The sequence below is a fragment of the Hevea brasiliensis genome, unplaced genomic scaffold, assembly GCF_030052815.1.
Source record: "Hevea brasiliensis isolate MT/VB/25A 57/8 unplaced genomic scaffold, ASM3005281v1 Scaf573, whole genome shotgun sequence".
Taxonomy (NCBI): domain Eukaryota; kingdom Viridiplantae; phylum Streptophyta; class Magnoliopsida; order Malpighiales; family Euphorbiaceae; genus Hevea; species Hevea brasiliensis.
The window spans coordinates 27112-44250 of NW_026615110.1; the positions used below are offsets into that span (position 1 = coordinate 27112).

At 31.2% G+C, this 17139-nt stretch overlaps 1 protein-coding gene, 1 long non-coding RNA gene and 1 pseudogene across 2 annotated transcripts; all 3 read right to left on the bottom strand.

Moving 5' to 3' along the window:
* Positions 1-8902: 8902 nt before the first annotated feature.
* Positions 8903-9741, bottom strand: LOC110648671 (protein RALF-like 33). The gene has a single exon (XM_021802989.2). The coding sequence runs from the start codon at positions 9453-9455 to the stop codon at positions 9090-9092; it is 366 nt and encodes a 121-aa protein (XP_021658681.2). The 5' UTR covers positions 9456-9741; the 3' UTR covers positions 8903-9089.
* Positions 9742-12917: 3176 nt separating this feature from the next.
* LOC110652941 (uncharacterized) lies at positions 12918-14079 on the bottom strand (annotated as a pseudogene).
* A 114-nt stretch (positions 14080-14193) lies between these two features.
* Positions 14194-16566, bottom strand: LOC110648681 (uncharacterized). Its single transcript, XR_009146985.1, has 3 exons — positions 16393-16566; positions 15723-15842; positions 14194-15069 (listed from the first exon to the last, which is right to left on the bottom strand). It is a non-coding gene; the product is annotated as an uncharacterized LOC110648681 (long non-coding RNA).
* Between the last annotated feature and the right edge of the window lie 573 nt (positions 16567-17139).

Consider the following 17139-nt stretch of genomic DNA (forward strand, 5'->3'; position numbering starts at 1 on the left):
GAAAAAAAAAGATTTTTTGTTTTAAAAAGAAAGGAATTGTTTCAAAATCAATTAATGTATTTAACAATAAGATTTTCCATATTTTTAATTATTTATTTAAATTTCTTATTTTCTAATTTTTGCTAAATTATAATTTTTCCTTTTAGATTTGCCATAATTGAGGATAATCAACTATTAAGAGGTTTATTTTATAATAAAAAGCGAAAATGAATTAATAAATTCAATTCCTATAAAGATTACCATAATAATTAAGTATTAATTTCAAACTAGTTAGAATCAATAATATAATCCTTTTTATTATTAAGCTCTATTTAAGATCAGTTTTGCCTAGCCTGTTATGGTCTAATGGTTGAAAGCATTATCATTGTTACTTGATACACCTAGGTTTCAGCCTCTACTCCCCTAATCGCTTACTAAAAAAAAAATTAAATGATTAATTTCATACAAATTTTTTAATATTATTTTCTTCAACTCATTTTAACTCTTCCCCTGTTACTTTTGACTACCTCTATCACTAATTTATCACATATTAGCATATAAATATTTGATTCTTTACATTAAAATTTCCATCTATTAACATTTGATTTTTTAGTTGAACATGGTCAAATCATCACATAAACACTCATTATACCCATTCATTTTGTCCACCGAATTTGAAAAGATTTGGACATAATACACGACAAAATAACAAAGAAACACAAGTGTTCTTTACATCATTTTAATCCATTAGTTCTTAATAAAACCTCTAGATTCAAACTCGATCACGAAATTTATAGATAGATATTGGCCAATAATTCAATTGGCCCATTATTTTTACACAGGAATTGGCCCTTTACTCCCATTACGAATATTCATAACACAAGACTAATAAAAATAGTCTAGACACTCACGATGAGTACACAAAAAAGCTCATAATTGATGTATAATCAACTCCACTATGCATTCTCGAGCACATCATCATCTTGCTTAACTTGAAGTAATTGGCAACACCCTAGAATGTCTCTTGGAAGTCAAAAGCAAACAAGAAGTCATAGCACAAGCAAATTTTCCGGCATCTTGAGCTGCTAAATAAGTTTGGTTGGATGCCTGCTTGACAATTGGGGGAACACAATGATCTAGAATAGTGACAGATACATTAACCTGCAATTATGCGAAGCAACTTTTCTAACTACTTATTTAAAGAAGGAAGAGTATAAATAAATTCATTCACAACATTCTTTAAGCATTGAAGAGATCATTTCTATTTCCATTTAAAACCAAACATAATTAAAATTTCACACAAGTTGCAAAATTGGTAACCAACAGAAACCAATTGTAAAGTTCTAAATTTTTATATAATTATTTTATGTAGGAATTGACTGGTTTGACAGGTTCAGGAGAAACATTGTATGGTTATTGTGTTGTGGGCCTAAGGCCTTTTGAATTGAGAAGTGTTAGTTGAGTTATTTTACAGATAGGGTACGTCCTAGGAACAAGAAAAATTTTACCTGATTTTCGGCATAAATCTAGGGTGTCTTAGGCTTTTTAGTTCTTTGTTTTGAGTTAACACTGGTAAATTTCTTGAATATGATTATTTAGGTAATCCGAGTCAACCTTCCTCATCTTTTTAGTTGTCCAAGTGACATTTGGATAATCTGTGAGTAGATATTGATTTTATTTATAATTTCAATATTATTACATAGTCAAGGCATGCTCATGCATTCACTTATAAATATATGCATATAGTTAATTACTAGACACGCCTTGTGTTACATTTTTATTTGATGAAATTGTTATGGATGTCGACTTAAGGTAATTTTGAGTTGTGTGCGTGTGTCGACGAACATGTGATGTGATTATGAATATGGGTAGGACAGATAGTCGCGGCTGGAGCTTGACTCACTGGGATCCAATCCTTATATGTGAACAAGCCGGGATGAGTATGGCTTTTAGTTGATATCGCTGACTCCCGTATTTGGATTATTAAGAGAAAGTCATGCTCGAGTTGATCTCACTAGTAGGTATTGAAATTAAGAGAACTATATAAGGGATCAGCTCTCATATATATATGTTGTTGAGACACACGGGTGTATGCGTGCTCCAAATTATTTTTTATGGAAATATTGCTTGAATTGTTTGATACTATGTGACTATGCTGCATTTCATATCCAGACAATGCATTAGTTCTAGATAGTTATAGAAATTGTATTTAAAATCAATATCTTACTCTATGAGTCGAACGCTTACTCTTATTCAACCATTTTTCCTCAGGTGATAGGTGGACTCTTTTTGTGAATAACCTGCTTCCTTTCTCGCAGGTTTACACAGCAGCAGCTTATTTGTATTTTATTTCATTGATTTATAATTTAGAATTCTGCGTATGCTAATAGTATTCTAATCTTGTTGGGATTGTAATAATTTATTTTTTTTGAAATTATAAACCTATTATATGGATATGTTGGAATGTAGGAGATGAGTATTCACTTTTGATGAGGGAGCCGAGCTCCCATTTGATTATTTATTATTTTGAGGATTGTAAGAGTGGTTGAGCTCCTCAAATTGAGTTATTTTTGTATTTATAGATCGGGTGAGTTAATACTCCCCATTGGATAGTCCAATTTATAGCCGAACTCTGTCCATTTGATTTGTTAAATTTGGACTACAATTATGTACCTTATGATTGAGTTAGGGATAGTTAGACTTATTACGGACTTTGGAGGCCTTATGATGACCCAAGTCCTATTACCGGTCCGGCCTAGAATTTGGGTCGTGACACCAATCAACTACACCTTTAGGTCCTTCAATCTCAACCTCTCCCTCATGTATACCAAAAACACAAAGGTTGAACGTATAAGAAAAAGACTCACCTTGTGGTCTGCACACTTAAAAACACACTTAATGACCTTCGTGGGAATATGATGGAACTTATAATAGATAGGTTTAACTTAACCGTAACCTCAACAATCTCGACACCAGACTTTAATGTTCCAGACTTGTCCTTGGCATAGAGGTAAAGCTTTGAGAAGGAAACCATGGCATAAATTGCAATCGTTAGCATAAATTCTAAATAGTTTAGCCTCTCTTGCACCTCATTGGCCTAAATAATTAAATTCGACAGTGATGTTAATTTGGATACTCAGTAAATGAACCAAACATTTAATTACTTCACAAAATCACGGCATAAAATTGAATATAATGAGGAATCATAGTCGATAAAGTTAATTTGGTAGTAGGCCAATTAATCCTATGTTCAGTAAATTTGGCTTGCATCTCCGAACAATTGCATGAAACAATATAAGCTGTTGGATATTCTCGCCTGTTGTTGGGACAGCACTTGCCACCTGTTGGATATTCTCGCCTCCTGTTGTTGAGAGAGCAGGTACCACTCTTTGGATATTCTGTTTTTCTTCCCCTTCCGACATAATTGAAGATTTACTTTTAGCGGAAATGGAAGATCAAAATTCAAAACGCAGTCGTTTAAGCTTGAAAAATAAGAGACCCTCCTTTTCCGAAAATGCTGAAGAAACCTCTCTATTTAGGGGTGGCCACGGTTTAATAACCGCCGGTTTAGGTTCAATGAAATCATAATCTAAAAAAAAACCGCCGAGAGGTTTTTTGAAAAGCCTCTCTGCGCTTCTAGTTTTTGTAGCCCGATTTAAACTTTGAAGGGGGAAAAAAAAAAAAAAAAGAAGAACAAGAAGGAGGGTTGAGAGGTTTTTTTGGTCGCCGATTTAATCGAGTTTGAAATCGTCTGCTCAATCCCCAAAACGCGACCATTCATTCTTCTAAAAAAAAATATGAACCCAACCAAACCGATGATATGACGGTTTCGGTCCGGCGCAAAGCGATTTGATTTTTTCGATTTTTTTTTTGGTCATTCAATTCAAAAACCGTGGCCACCCCTATCTCTATTTGTAGATGGAGAAGAAGGCCTGGACCTTGATGGGAATGGACGGCTGTGATGAAATAGTGTGTGAAAACGTGTTGCTGCAGTTTCATTGGTTTTTTTTTTTTCCGAAATTTGTTGTTTTCTTGGTTTATCATGCATGAATTTTGGGTATTTTATGAGGTTTTTCAACAGAGAACTTGTCTCCTGCTGGTAGGATCAAGGGATAGTAGTTTTCGATTTAAATCGAAAAATCAAACCAAATTGAGTCAATTTTCAAAATCGATTCGTTTTAAAATTTCAATCGTCATTTTCGATTATAATTTTTTTAATTTTTTTAATTTTTTTTTTTTTTTATTTTTTTAAAAAAAAAAAAAAAAAATTAATTATTAATATCAAGGAAATCAAAGAAAACCAACCAACCCCTAAAGATTTTTTTTTTTTTTTTTTTTTTTTTTTTTTGGTTTGATCGATGAAAAACCAAACCAACCCGATTATTATCTGGTTTTGTTTTTTTTTTCTTATTAATATTTTTGGTTCAATTTTTTTTTTTTTTTTTTTTTTTTTTTCGTTTTTTTTGGTTGAAAAACCCAAACCCGCGACCAGGTAGGATGGTCACCGGTCTGGGCCAATTTCGAGTCAAAATTGAATAATAGTCTTTCTCAATCTTAGTTCGATTCTTATTTTAAATATATTCGATTGCTGATTTTTTTTTAAATATTTTTTTTTAATTCATTTTTACTTAAAAAAATTAAACCGAATCAAATGAACCTATTTTAGTTCATTGTCAAATGAAATTTAATTAATTCGATTTTGATTAATTTTAAAATTTAAGTTGGATTTTAATTTTAAATTAAACCAACTCAATTTTAATTCTAAACCAAAGCATAGGGAAATATTGCCCCTGATTGTCTATTATCCTTTTACCAGCTAGTAGTTGCTAGGAGTGAGCAGATTTAGGTTCAAACTAAAAAATTGAATCTAATTGAATTAATTTAGTTTAATCGATTTAATTTTAAAATTCAATCGGTTCAGTTTGATTTTATATTATAAAAATTTCGATTATTTTAGTTGTGTTCGGTTTTGAAGGGAAAAAAATTAGTTAAACCAAACCGAACCGAATAGTAATTTTATATATTCAAATTGAACCGAATTGATTTTTAAATTGATTTATTTTTATAGAAAATTTATTAATTATATTTAATTTTTTATATATAAATTGTTTAATTTTATTGATTAATGGTTATTAGGTTCAAATCAAAATCAAAATTAGACCAAATAACTTAAAAATCAAGTCTAAATTAAAAAATCAATTAAAAATTAAAACTTATCGGTTTAAACTGAATCAAATCGAAATAGAACGATTCGATTCAATTTTTTATTCATTTCGGTTCGGTTCGGTTCGACTTCTAAAATATGTAACTCGATTTTTATAATTTAATTCAATTCGATTCGATTTGATTCTAATTCGATTTGAACTGAATGCTCACCCATAATAGTTGCGGTCCTTACTGCCTCAATTATTGGTAACTTCTGGTAACACAATTTTATCATTCTATCATATATTTCACAATAAAAAAATAAAAAAGTTAATTCAAATATTTTTAATATTATAAATAAAAATAATATTAATATTTTTTTAATTCTATATTTTCAGCATTCAAACCAAACAATTAAAATAAATTATTTCTGAAAAATATTTTTATTGAAAATTTTTTATGTAGTCAATTTTTTTTTATAAAAAATATAATTTTATTAATAATTTCAAAGTTTCAAACATTATAAATAATCATAAGAGGAACAAAATCTTATTCCTGTAAATCAGAAATAAAACTTATAATATTAAATCTTACTATACGAAGATGATATTTTTGCATATATAAAATTTTTAAGTTGGCACTGATCCTTTGTTTAATTTGAATATTAAAATAATCTCTCCGAATCTTTTTATTTTTAAATTGTTTATCCAAAAACTTATTACATATGAGATTATATAAATAAGTTATTTTCTAAAAATAAAAAAATATATACAAAAATTTTATAAAAAAAGTTAATCGAATTAATGTTTTCTGATACCACATTATTTTAATAAATAATTTTAATTTTATATTATATTAGTAAATATACTTTTAAAATATTATTTTAATAATAAACTCAATTTCTCATATCATTAGGAAAATAGTATAAAAATTGACGGAAAAAAAAATAAAACAGAAATTTTGAGAGAGCACGTACTTCTGTTGTAGCACATTCTCATTTCCTTCGCCTTCAGCCATAATTCAAAACGCAGTCGTTGAAAAGTTTGAAAAACAACAGATCCGCCTTCCCGAAAATGCTGAAGGAGCGATCGAATGATTAAAACCAAACACAAATCTCTATGTCTATTTATAGACGGAACTTGATGGGAATGGACGGCTGTGATGCAAAGGAGTGTGAAAACGTTGTGGTGTTTTATTGGTTTATCATGCATGACTCTTATAGCTTATGGGGCAAGCAACGGTACATATATTTTTATGGTTTTATTTTTTCTTTTTTCATATATTTCAAGACAAAAAATAGAAAATTAAAGTTTTATAGTTTAAATATTTTTTATAATATTATAAATGAAAAAAATATATTTTTCGTTATACTTTAAGTAATCAGAACATAATTTTTCTTTATTTTCAACATTTAAATCAAATAGTAAAAATAAATTATTTCTTCAAAAATAGTAAAACTGAAGGAAATAAAATGACACGTCATCTGAAAATATACAACCAAATCTTCAAGTTTTAGCACTTCAATTAATGACGTGTAGTTTGGCTAAACGTTAGGAGTTGGAAGATGGGCTCATGATCCATTAATTAGAGTGTCTTGTTGATTGATCATGAGCTCATGATCCATTAATGATACCCATTTACAAGGTCTATTGAAGTGTGGAAAAAGTTTGTAAATCGGACGGTTCTCGTAAAACATTTGATCGACTAAAGTTTGTGAGAATAAATGTTTGGTACGGAAAAATCAAATCGATAAACTTTTAATTTTTTAATTTTATTATTTTATTAATCTTATTTAATTTAGTTTAATTTAAAATATTTAATTAATTTAGATAATATTTATCTTACCAACCTAACTTATAAATTTTAAAATATTTTTTAACTTATAAATTAAAAAAAATAAGATCACTTTTATTATTTTGATACTTATAAATGCTAAATTTATAAGTTAATTTAACAAAATATTTAATTATGTTGATTTCATTTAATTTTTAAAATTTCTTCACATATCTCATTTAATATATTTTTTATTCACTTTATTAAATATATTTATAACTTAATTTTTATTAAATGCATCAACTGTATGAATATTATTAAAAAAAATAATTAAGCTTAAATTAGTTTATAATCATTAACCTAATTTTTTTTGAAATTAGGTCAAATAATTTTTTATTTTGATTCAATTATTTAATAGTTGAATTCAATTACTGATTTGATTTACTCTTTAAAAAACTTAATTTGTTTAATTTTATTAAAATTTAAATCAAATTGATCAAAGGCTCACTACACAAATTTCAATTGAAACTGCAAACTAAACCCCATATTTTGAAATGGGCCAGTTTAAATCAAAAGGTAATATGGGCCCAAGGAGACCGAAAGGCTTTGATTCTGATTGATAGTGGGGTCCATTCCAAGTGACGGATTCCAAGTGAAAGTCTAATTAAAGAAACAAAGACCCAAACCCATAATCCCAAAAATCGAAGCCCTAAACTAGAAAAACCCCAGCTCTAATGACCCAGTTGGAAGACCTCGACCCGTTTGATGAAGAAAGTAGCAATGCCACACACCAGAACTTGGCACAGGACACCCTCCATATGGGGCTAAGGCCAGAAAAGACACCCGCCTAGATAAACCAGCATTATAGGCAAAGAGAGGAGCTCCCTGTGCCCAGTAAGAGTAGGGGAAGCCACTTCGACGATAAATGAAAAACATTCGAGGCGCAGAGATTTGCTTTATAAAAAGATTAAAAAATTATTTTTAAAAAATTAAAAATGATGCCAACTACAAATTCAAAATTTTAAACAGTAAAATTAAAATTTTTATAAAATTCCTCTTAAAAAGAGGCCAAAACAAAATTTAAAACATAGGCAAAAAATAATGTTATTGTCTTTAATTAATTTCAATTATTCAAACATTCAGTTTCGCGAAGGCCTTTAATAGCAGGCAGGCACCCCTTTCTATAGGTTGATGAAGACATTCATGTAATTTTCACCCACTGTTTCAATCATGAAGAATTGAAATCCTATGAATAGCCAATGTGTGAAGCTTGCTTCCATCTTGCCCATTCATAGGATTAGCACAGTCAACTAATGAGAATTATATTTCTCAAAACTAACACAACTAAATAACTACATTTTTAACCTTTAAAAAAAATATAAAAAAAAAAGAACAATTTCATCTTCACTCTCATTCCATTGTGTACCCACCAATGTTTGTGTTGTCCAAATATAAGATTTTGATAAATTCCCTCTCCTTAAATTAGCTATTAGGATGAAGTTAGACTGTTCTATTTTTTCTATATAATATTACAACCTATATTGACCACCTGTAAATAATTTACTTATAAACTTCAAGTTTCAAATATTCATGTCTGAACGAACTTTAGTCTTCAGATATTTATGCCTGAACAAGAAAATGTTTGTGACCATTTTCTCTACAACTTATTCAAACTAGAGAAGAATTCACATTGAAATATGAGTTTTGGAGAAAAGATGAAAGAAGAATTCTTGACAATGACATGATTCACCTAAAACTCTGAATAATTTATTAAGCATTAGAACATATATGTATTCTCTAATCTGCATTTGTTGTCTGCATAAGTACCTACCAGATGGAAATAAAAAAGGGGAGCCAATGAAAACACTAATACTGAAAATTTTCTTTTTTCCTGGACAAAGAACCCCAAGGACAAATCCAAAAAATTAATAACAGATCTTTCCTAAATTAACCTAATTGATTTAAATTATCTAAAGTAAAAACCCATTATAAAAGAAAAAAAAAATAACAGTAATCTCTTGCAAAGAAATTCAGATATAGTTACGGAAACAATATTTTCATCAATAACACAAAACAACAATCAGCACCAGCCTCTCATTGTCCCCTTCAGAAACCAACCCTTCAACCTTTGAAATGAAATGGGTAAAAAAAAAAAAAGGAAATAGAATAAATTCAAGAAAAAAAAAATGAAATCAACTCCTGCACCTTGTAATGGTACTGCAGCCACGGCTGTAGGGGTTGGCCTGAGCCCCTGGTTGGCAATTGTAGTAGGAGGCTCCTCTCCTAGAGCAGGGCACAGTGTTCCTCTGCAGTGCTCCATAGCTGATGTACTTCGTGGTTGCTAAAATGCGCCTGCTGATCTCTGAGTCCAACTCAAACTCCTCCCCATTACTGGCCAAGCACTCTGCTATGGACCCTTTGCAGGATGATCTGATGGGTATCCATCCTAGGTGTTGCTGGTGGTCCACACTTCCCTGAACGGTGGACGATGTGCTCATCAAGATCAAGATGAATAGGGCGGCACCGCAAATCAAGAAAGAAGCAAAAAAGTTGGCCATTCTTTGACAAGAAACCACAAAGAATCTCTCTTTTCCCTTCTCTCTTTGGTTTCTTGTACTAGGGTTTTCTTTTCTTCTTTTTTTCCTTCCTTTATTTTCTCTCCTGTTTGTTTAGTGGGAAAATGGCATTGCTTGTTTATGATTGGCTTTGGGTTTTTGTAGATTTCTTTATTCTTCTGTTAAGATGGAGACAACAGCTAAGCTAACAAGCTAAGGCCTGGCCGGAGACTTAAAAGAAACCTACATTCAATTAATGACTTTGTTTCAGGTTTTATTTACCAAAATGCCATTCATTGAATTTATGGGAAGCCACTCAATGCAAGAATTTAGTATGTGTTCATCATTTAACAACTTTTTAACATAGCAAACTAAGGAATTTTTTTTTTTTTTAATTCTAGAATCTGACTTTTTATTAACAAACCAACTCATCCCATTGATAATTTAGTTTAACAATAATATTTATTTTTAATATAGAAGATTAAAATATAATTAATTAATTTTAATTTAATAATATTAAAATTATATCAAACATAGTAAAATCTCAAATTTAAATTTTAAATTAAATATTTAAAAATTCAGTTTTTTCATAGGGAGAATGGTGAACTCAACTTGATATCTAATTAGATCATTGATATGTTTTTAATTATTGAATCAAGTTAAATTATATAAAAAAGATCAAAATTTGAATAATTTCTTTAAAGAAAATAATTAGAAAAAAAAAAACTCAACAAACACGATTGTAACTTCAGGAAAGGTGATTGAAATTTAAGAAAATCTTACAATATAAAAAAAAATAAATAATTTGTTTGACCAAGAGGAATTCAGGAGAAAGGGCCAAAGAACATATATAATTCTAATGTAATGGCTGAGATATTACATATTAGAGGAGGAGGAGCATTTTCAAACTAAGATGAAGGTCATTATGAATCTTAGAGTATTATATTGGGGAATTAATTAGTTATGTATCGTTGGGAATATTTGCAATTACAAGTCAATATCATTAAAAAAAAATCCTAATTTAAGTTAAAATGTTTAATTCTAATCACACATAGGAATTAAGCATGGGTTAATTTGTAATAATTTAAAAACTTTTATTCAAGTACTTTAATCTTTCTTTTTCAATTTTTTTATTATCATAAAATAATATTATGAATACATTAAATTTGTTTATATGATCTGATAAAAGTAAATCATTCACATGAAAATTAAAGTGTACAATCAAGTTCTCAAATTTAAATTTTGGAAGGAATAACCAATTTTATTTTTTAAAATTAAATTTTATAATATTAAATATTAAAATAAGTTTGTAAATTTAATTTGGCAAAGGAATGCGAGGCTCATGATTGAGGTTCATGTAGAGCGTGTCTAGTGGGTTCATCTTTTGGGATTATATATCAATTTGTGAAAAGTGTGTGCATATAAATTATAAAAAAATAAAAATTTTATTAAAATCACACTAATTTTTTATAATAATTTATTTCCACCACCGAATGTGTTTTCTAACTTTGGTTAAAAATAAAAAAATAAAAAAAATAAATAGGGTAACAAAAAGACAAGCTTAACTATAATAATGAGAAACGCCAATAAAAGGGAAAACACAGACCATACCTAAGATCACATTTTTGCTGGTTGACCGCCTGTCTTCTTCTGCCATTTTCTCTCTCTTGCAGTTGTTTGGTAGACCAAGAGTAAGAGATATAAATAAATTATTATTTTTTAAAAAATTATTAAAAAGTAGAGAAAAAGAGAGGACGGCATCTATTCTAGGTTTTGCATTCCACGTAACGTAAGTCTCCGGGAACCTACTTTCCATTCCTAGCCACCTAGCATCCGTGACAGTTAATTAATGAGAAATTATTCAATATTATAAAACATATATTTCTTTTATAAATATATATATATATAATTTATAAATATAAAATATTGTCCATCTTGGCAGGAATACTTTATACCGTTAAACCGTGGGGCCAATTACAGATCACCCAAACGGTGTTTGTGCTTCCCATTTCTCAGCCTCCAAAGCCAGCTGTCTCAAAACAAATCTTTTCCACAAAATTTTATTTTTCATTAATCGCAGTTCCTATAAACTGCAATTCAACTTGTCAATGGGGCCACCAATTTGAGGGATATTCACAATTTTTTTTTTTTTTTTAAATTCCCATTTGCAGGGAGCTAAAATATTTATGTCCAAAACAATCAAGAAATGACTAAGAATTGGCAAAATGAACTGAACAACTCTAATTGTTCAATAGGTTCAACAACATCCTAGCATGTAAGAGAGATCAAAAGATGTCCTCAAAGATGAGGACCCTAATAATTAACGCCTGATTGTGATGGATCATGAGCCATGTGAATTAGTGAACCATCCAGTTTAATAACCTAACTTGGGGAGCCTGGCATGTTTCCATCCAAACATCTTTTCATACATTTACATGAGGCATAACCCAAACGGAGACACATAGCAAGACATATTAATTGAAGCCAACACACTAATTTTCAAGTTGATCCGATAATCATTTTAAGTAGAAACCTTGCTGCAAAAAATAAGAATATAAAAGATCCCATCAACTGAAAGTCTGAATAACATGGCCAATAATTCAAGCTTTTCAATGGAGAACATATGGAGCTTCTTTTTATCTTCAACAACATGAGAAGCAAAATGTGTCCATGTGAATCTAACGCAGGGTTGATTCCATGTGCTAAATATTATATGAGATCGTGAAAAGCATGCTCGGATAAACTAACATAAGAAAATCAACAATCAGAGAAGCAAGAAATAGTAGCTCCTTGATATCAGACAGAAAATATTTGTAATAATCCAAACTAGTTATTCGTAGATACCGTATGAATGTCAAAAGCAGCTTAGGGATTGGCTTTAACCTAAAAAAAGCCCATCCTTTACAAGCCCAACTACCTTACCATGATAGTCTTTAGTCCAAAATTAGAACCCAGTACAAGTTCCCTTAAATAACAAGGATTTTTTTTTTGTTTTTTTACTTTGTTACTGTTTTTTATTCCACTGTGGAATTATTTTTCCATCTTCCATCTGAGCTACTGATGTTTTCAGCTAGATTATTTGGTATTAATTTTTTCTAAATAAAGCATCTTATTTATTCAAAGCATCACACTGCCACTGATACAGTGATACTTTTTTTATACAACCTTTAACAAATGCAAACTTGTACCACCAACATAATTGGTTAAAATCAAAGCATATGTTCAAGATGCATCAACACATTATAATAATGTATACAATATGAACCTTTTATCATCAATTTCATTGTATTCGAATGGATGCACGCAATAAATCATTTAAATAGAATTAATTCAAGGTCATTTGAAAAAAAAAAAGTGCATACCATCATTTTAAAGCTGGTTACTAATAAGCAATTACTTCCAAAGCAGTATCCAAATGGACATTCTTGTTCAATAATAAAACAACTAAAAGAAAGATTACTGTCATTATTTGTAGGTAAAGGAGTTTGAAAGATAAAGCATGTATCAACAGAAAAATATGAAGATGAGGCATGTAATTAGAAGATACACATATACCTACAACAGGAGGAAGCAACAGCCTCAGCCTATCATTGAGACAGATCACTCAGTGCTACTGTTCTTCATCGTACTGTGCTGTTGACCGAACACAACTCATTTTCATCTGCATCTACCTAGTTACTAGGATGGCATTGGGAAAATTCTGAGTCGTGAACATTAGTCAGTAGAAATTTTAGATATGGCCTTGGACCTGCAAGAACGTTTACTTGAGCAGATGCATCTTTTGACATTTAAATCATGCTAATCTTTTGTCTTTCCCTCTGTTCAGTGGCATTCATGTTTCTTTCTCCTTGAGCCTGTCTTTCATCAGTACCACTACCACTACTTGCTGCACTTCCTGGATAGAGTTAAATATATAAGATTTTGGTGCACATGATTAAATCCATGAAACTTTGAACAATTACCTGAAAGTCCAGACCAAATTCTGGCGTGATCAGAAACTTTTGCTCTACTCCTATGCTTCAGGGTGCAACCCATACACAGCTGACCATGTGTCGTGGTAGCCACTTGTGGAGGTTCTGACTTCTGAGGAATTACCGTCGTGGAACTGTGATATGAGCATGGTAGCAAGTACAAGTGCAGCATCAAAATTTGAACTGGATCCATCATCTAAACCAAAAATTGGAGCCATTAAAATAGACCTGTTTCGGTTCTTGTATTTTGCTCATGTTTTAGATAGGTCAATACTTGAATGCCAAATTATGAGGACAAGTGTAACGAATACACGTTACCATTTTCATTCCACATTACCATTGTCTTTGAAAAATTGACCTCATGGTCTTAAAACTATTAAAACCTCTTTGTCATAGCTGCAGACTTGCAACTAAAAAAGATGAAACAAAAGTAAGGAGACTGCTACTACTGATTTCTCTAAGTAGGATTATTGCTACCTCCACTCATTCATGACTGGCCATCAAGTTGGATCAATTACTTCAAATGTGCAGCAATATTATGAAGAGATAAGCAGCCAGACAATTTCCCATGTATCACTAAACAAACAATGATGCACCTAGATGCATTGGTTTCCACCCAATATTCATTTATGATGAGATACATATGCATGAGTGCATATTACTATGAAGTACAATGGAAATTTTAGTCTATTGTTTGAAGAATGTTAACAGTCATGTAAAGCAAGTAAAGCCAATCTTCACATGCTCTATATTTCAAAACCACCTCTAGCCTGGTGTTCTGCTGAAATGCATCCAATCTAATGGAGATGAATTTGCTGAAGCTCGGTCTCCCTGAATTTCTGATTCAATAGCAATTTCTTTTGGAGTCTATACTTATGCATAAATATATATCATGACAGCCTGTATGCAGGCTGGAAACTCATGAATAACAAGAAACTCTGCAAAATGATTAACTTGTCAAGGAGGAGACAATGGAAGATGACAAATAAAACAGTAGATCAATAAAATGGGACAGAAATGGGAAAAGGAAGCATCTTGCTTGCCAGCCTTTTCAAAATATAAATGAATGTCCACTTCACCGCCCTCGTGGAAAGCTAGGAATGCCTGTAATTTAAGAAATATTGACATATTCTCAAATGAAAATATATCAACTAATTGGCTAAATTACAGTATATAAGCATACGAGAAAACAATAGAACCAAAAATTACCAAGATAACAATGCTTAGGTAGATATATTCTCCATGAAGAATTATACAAGACACATCAATCCAGCCAAGGCTTTGTTGGGTTGAGTTTACAAGCCAAATATAATGGAACATCAAAATAATTTTGTCCTAGGGCCTCTATCTGTACCTTCAATTCCTTCACACCAAATGGCACATCTAGAGTCTAATGCTTCCTCAGCTTTTGTTGGGTCTATATGACTTCTAAGTTCAACAGTTTTTCCACCTAATTCACTTGCAGCATCAGCAGTTGCAATGACAGTAATCACCTGGAGTGATGATTGAAAATTGTCTAGCAGTCTGTTGAGATCACGATGCCTCACCTCTATGCTGCCCGGGAATCTTCTTCTATTGAGAAAGAGATGTTGTATGTCAGGCTCAACATTGCAAGTAATCCAGTAGGCTTTTCTCATCCCTGCATGCTGTGCATTGTGAATTTGTTAGAACCTTAGGGGAATCAAACATATGGCACAAGCAGAATATTTGACCAGGACAGCTGTGTGATGCAAATCGCAATGGTAGAGTGTCCAGTCAACTGACGCTAATGTTGAATGAATTGGTTAAGATACCATAGAATTATGTTTATAACCAAGTCATTCAAGGGGGATATGAGGCTTGGATTTTGGAGGCTACCATGTTATACATACTGCCACCAATAATAGCTTTTTTCCCTTCCTCTTTCCAATTGTTAGTAAACTCCCTTGCAGTATGCATTAGGAACGAGTTTCGCTACATATAGTTACACATCATTAATCTCTACTTCTCAACCTCACTTATAGGGGTTTGAATTCTTACTGATACTAATTACTAACTAAAAATTGAAGAGAACCGTAACAAACCAAATGAAAAGGGGAAAAAAGAAAAGGCACATCACACACATACTACCACTGTAGCACTCTAAAGTCCATTGCATTTTTGATGAATCAGGATAGGCAACAGTACACTCAGATGATCAATACTTGGAATGCGTACAGAACAAATGGCCTGAATGCACCAAGTCAGTAAGGATGAAAAACTACAAAATCCCATTAATTCTATTGGTAAAAAAGATAAATTTTAAAAGATGATGTTTTACCTTCAAAAGCAAGCTGCATTGGACTTCAGTATCAGAAATTGTCTACGTATCAATGAAGCTGGACTTGAATGCAACAGATTAATAGGCATATAGCGATGAATTACTGGTGTGAACTATCAGCTGAAATTTTTGCAAAATAATAAAAATAATTAAAAATTTACTAAACACATGCAATAATGTATAAACAAATGGTCCTTTTCCTCCAATTTATAAATAACCAACTAAATCTGATAAAAATGATTCGCTCATTAAATTTTGTCATTTATTTGATATTTGCTGCATGATATGAACATCGAATTGAAGAAAAGGAAAAAAGTAGAATTAGCATTTCTAAATTCAATACAACTAAGACTTGTCCTGAAAATTTACTAAAAATTTATGTAATGCTTATGGCTCATGCTCATTCTCCAAATCAGTTTAGGTCTATCCTTTCTTTTCTTTTCATGATCAAACCAGCTCAATTTTTCTACTCTCAATTCGCATCACCCTTACCCTTTCTCTAATACGGATTTTATCTAGTTAATTAACATTCTTATCTTATACACATAGGACTCCTTATCTTAGCATTTCACTCGGATAAAATCCACTTCTATGCTTTTTCAAAAACCTAAACTGACCTCGCTTTGAACGTGTTTGGAGAATCACGAAGGAAATTAAGAAGAAAGTGTACCCGAGAAGGCAAGGCTCGTATAGCAAGCTCGTTTCCAAAACCCGCGAGGCAGGTGATGGATCGAGCGAAGGTCTTGAGCGCGTTGCCTCTAAGACTAAACTCCATTTCTGTCTCCCCTTCTCTCCCTCTCTCCGGTGCAACGAGGAGAAAGAAAGAGAATACTGTCGGTCGAGTTGGCGGGAAGCTGAAAATAATTATTCTGATGCCTGCCTCTCGCGCTTTGCTTTTGATTTCTAAAAAGCCTCCTGCAGGGTGCGTGCTGCCTCCACGTTCGCATTTATTTTTTCGGATTAGGCCCAATGGGCCGTAATGGACTCCTTCGCCCTCAGTAGTGAGTTATGATTCGGCTTTTGTAGCTAGAGATTAGACTAGAGGTCCATTATTTTTTGTTTTCACGAAAATATATTAATTGATTCATGTGGTTTGATTGTTAATAAAATATTTTTTTATTTTTTTTATTTTACAATTAAGGTTGTGTGAAAAAATATATTATTACTTGTAATCAAACTAAATTTAGCAAATTTACTATTTTCTCCCTCCTCTTCTCTTTAAACTTACCTACCATTAATTTTTATTTTTTTAATATAAAATATATATAACTTAACTCAATTAAGCCTTTATCTCAATAATTTATGATCGATTATATGGATTTTCTTTCTCCATTCTAAACAATTTTATATTAAATTCTCGAAATGTGTAATGCTTATAGGTTATGTTGTACTACTTTTCTCCAAGTCAGTTCAAGTC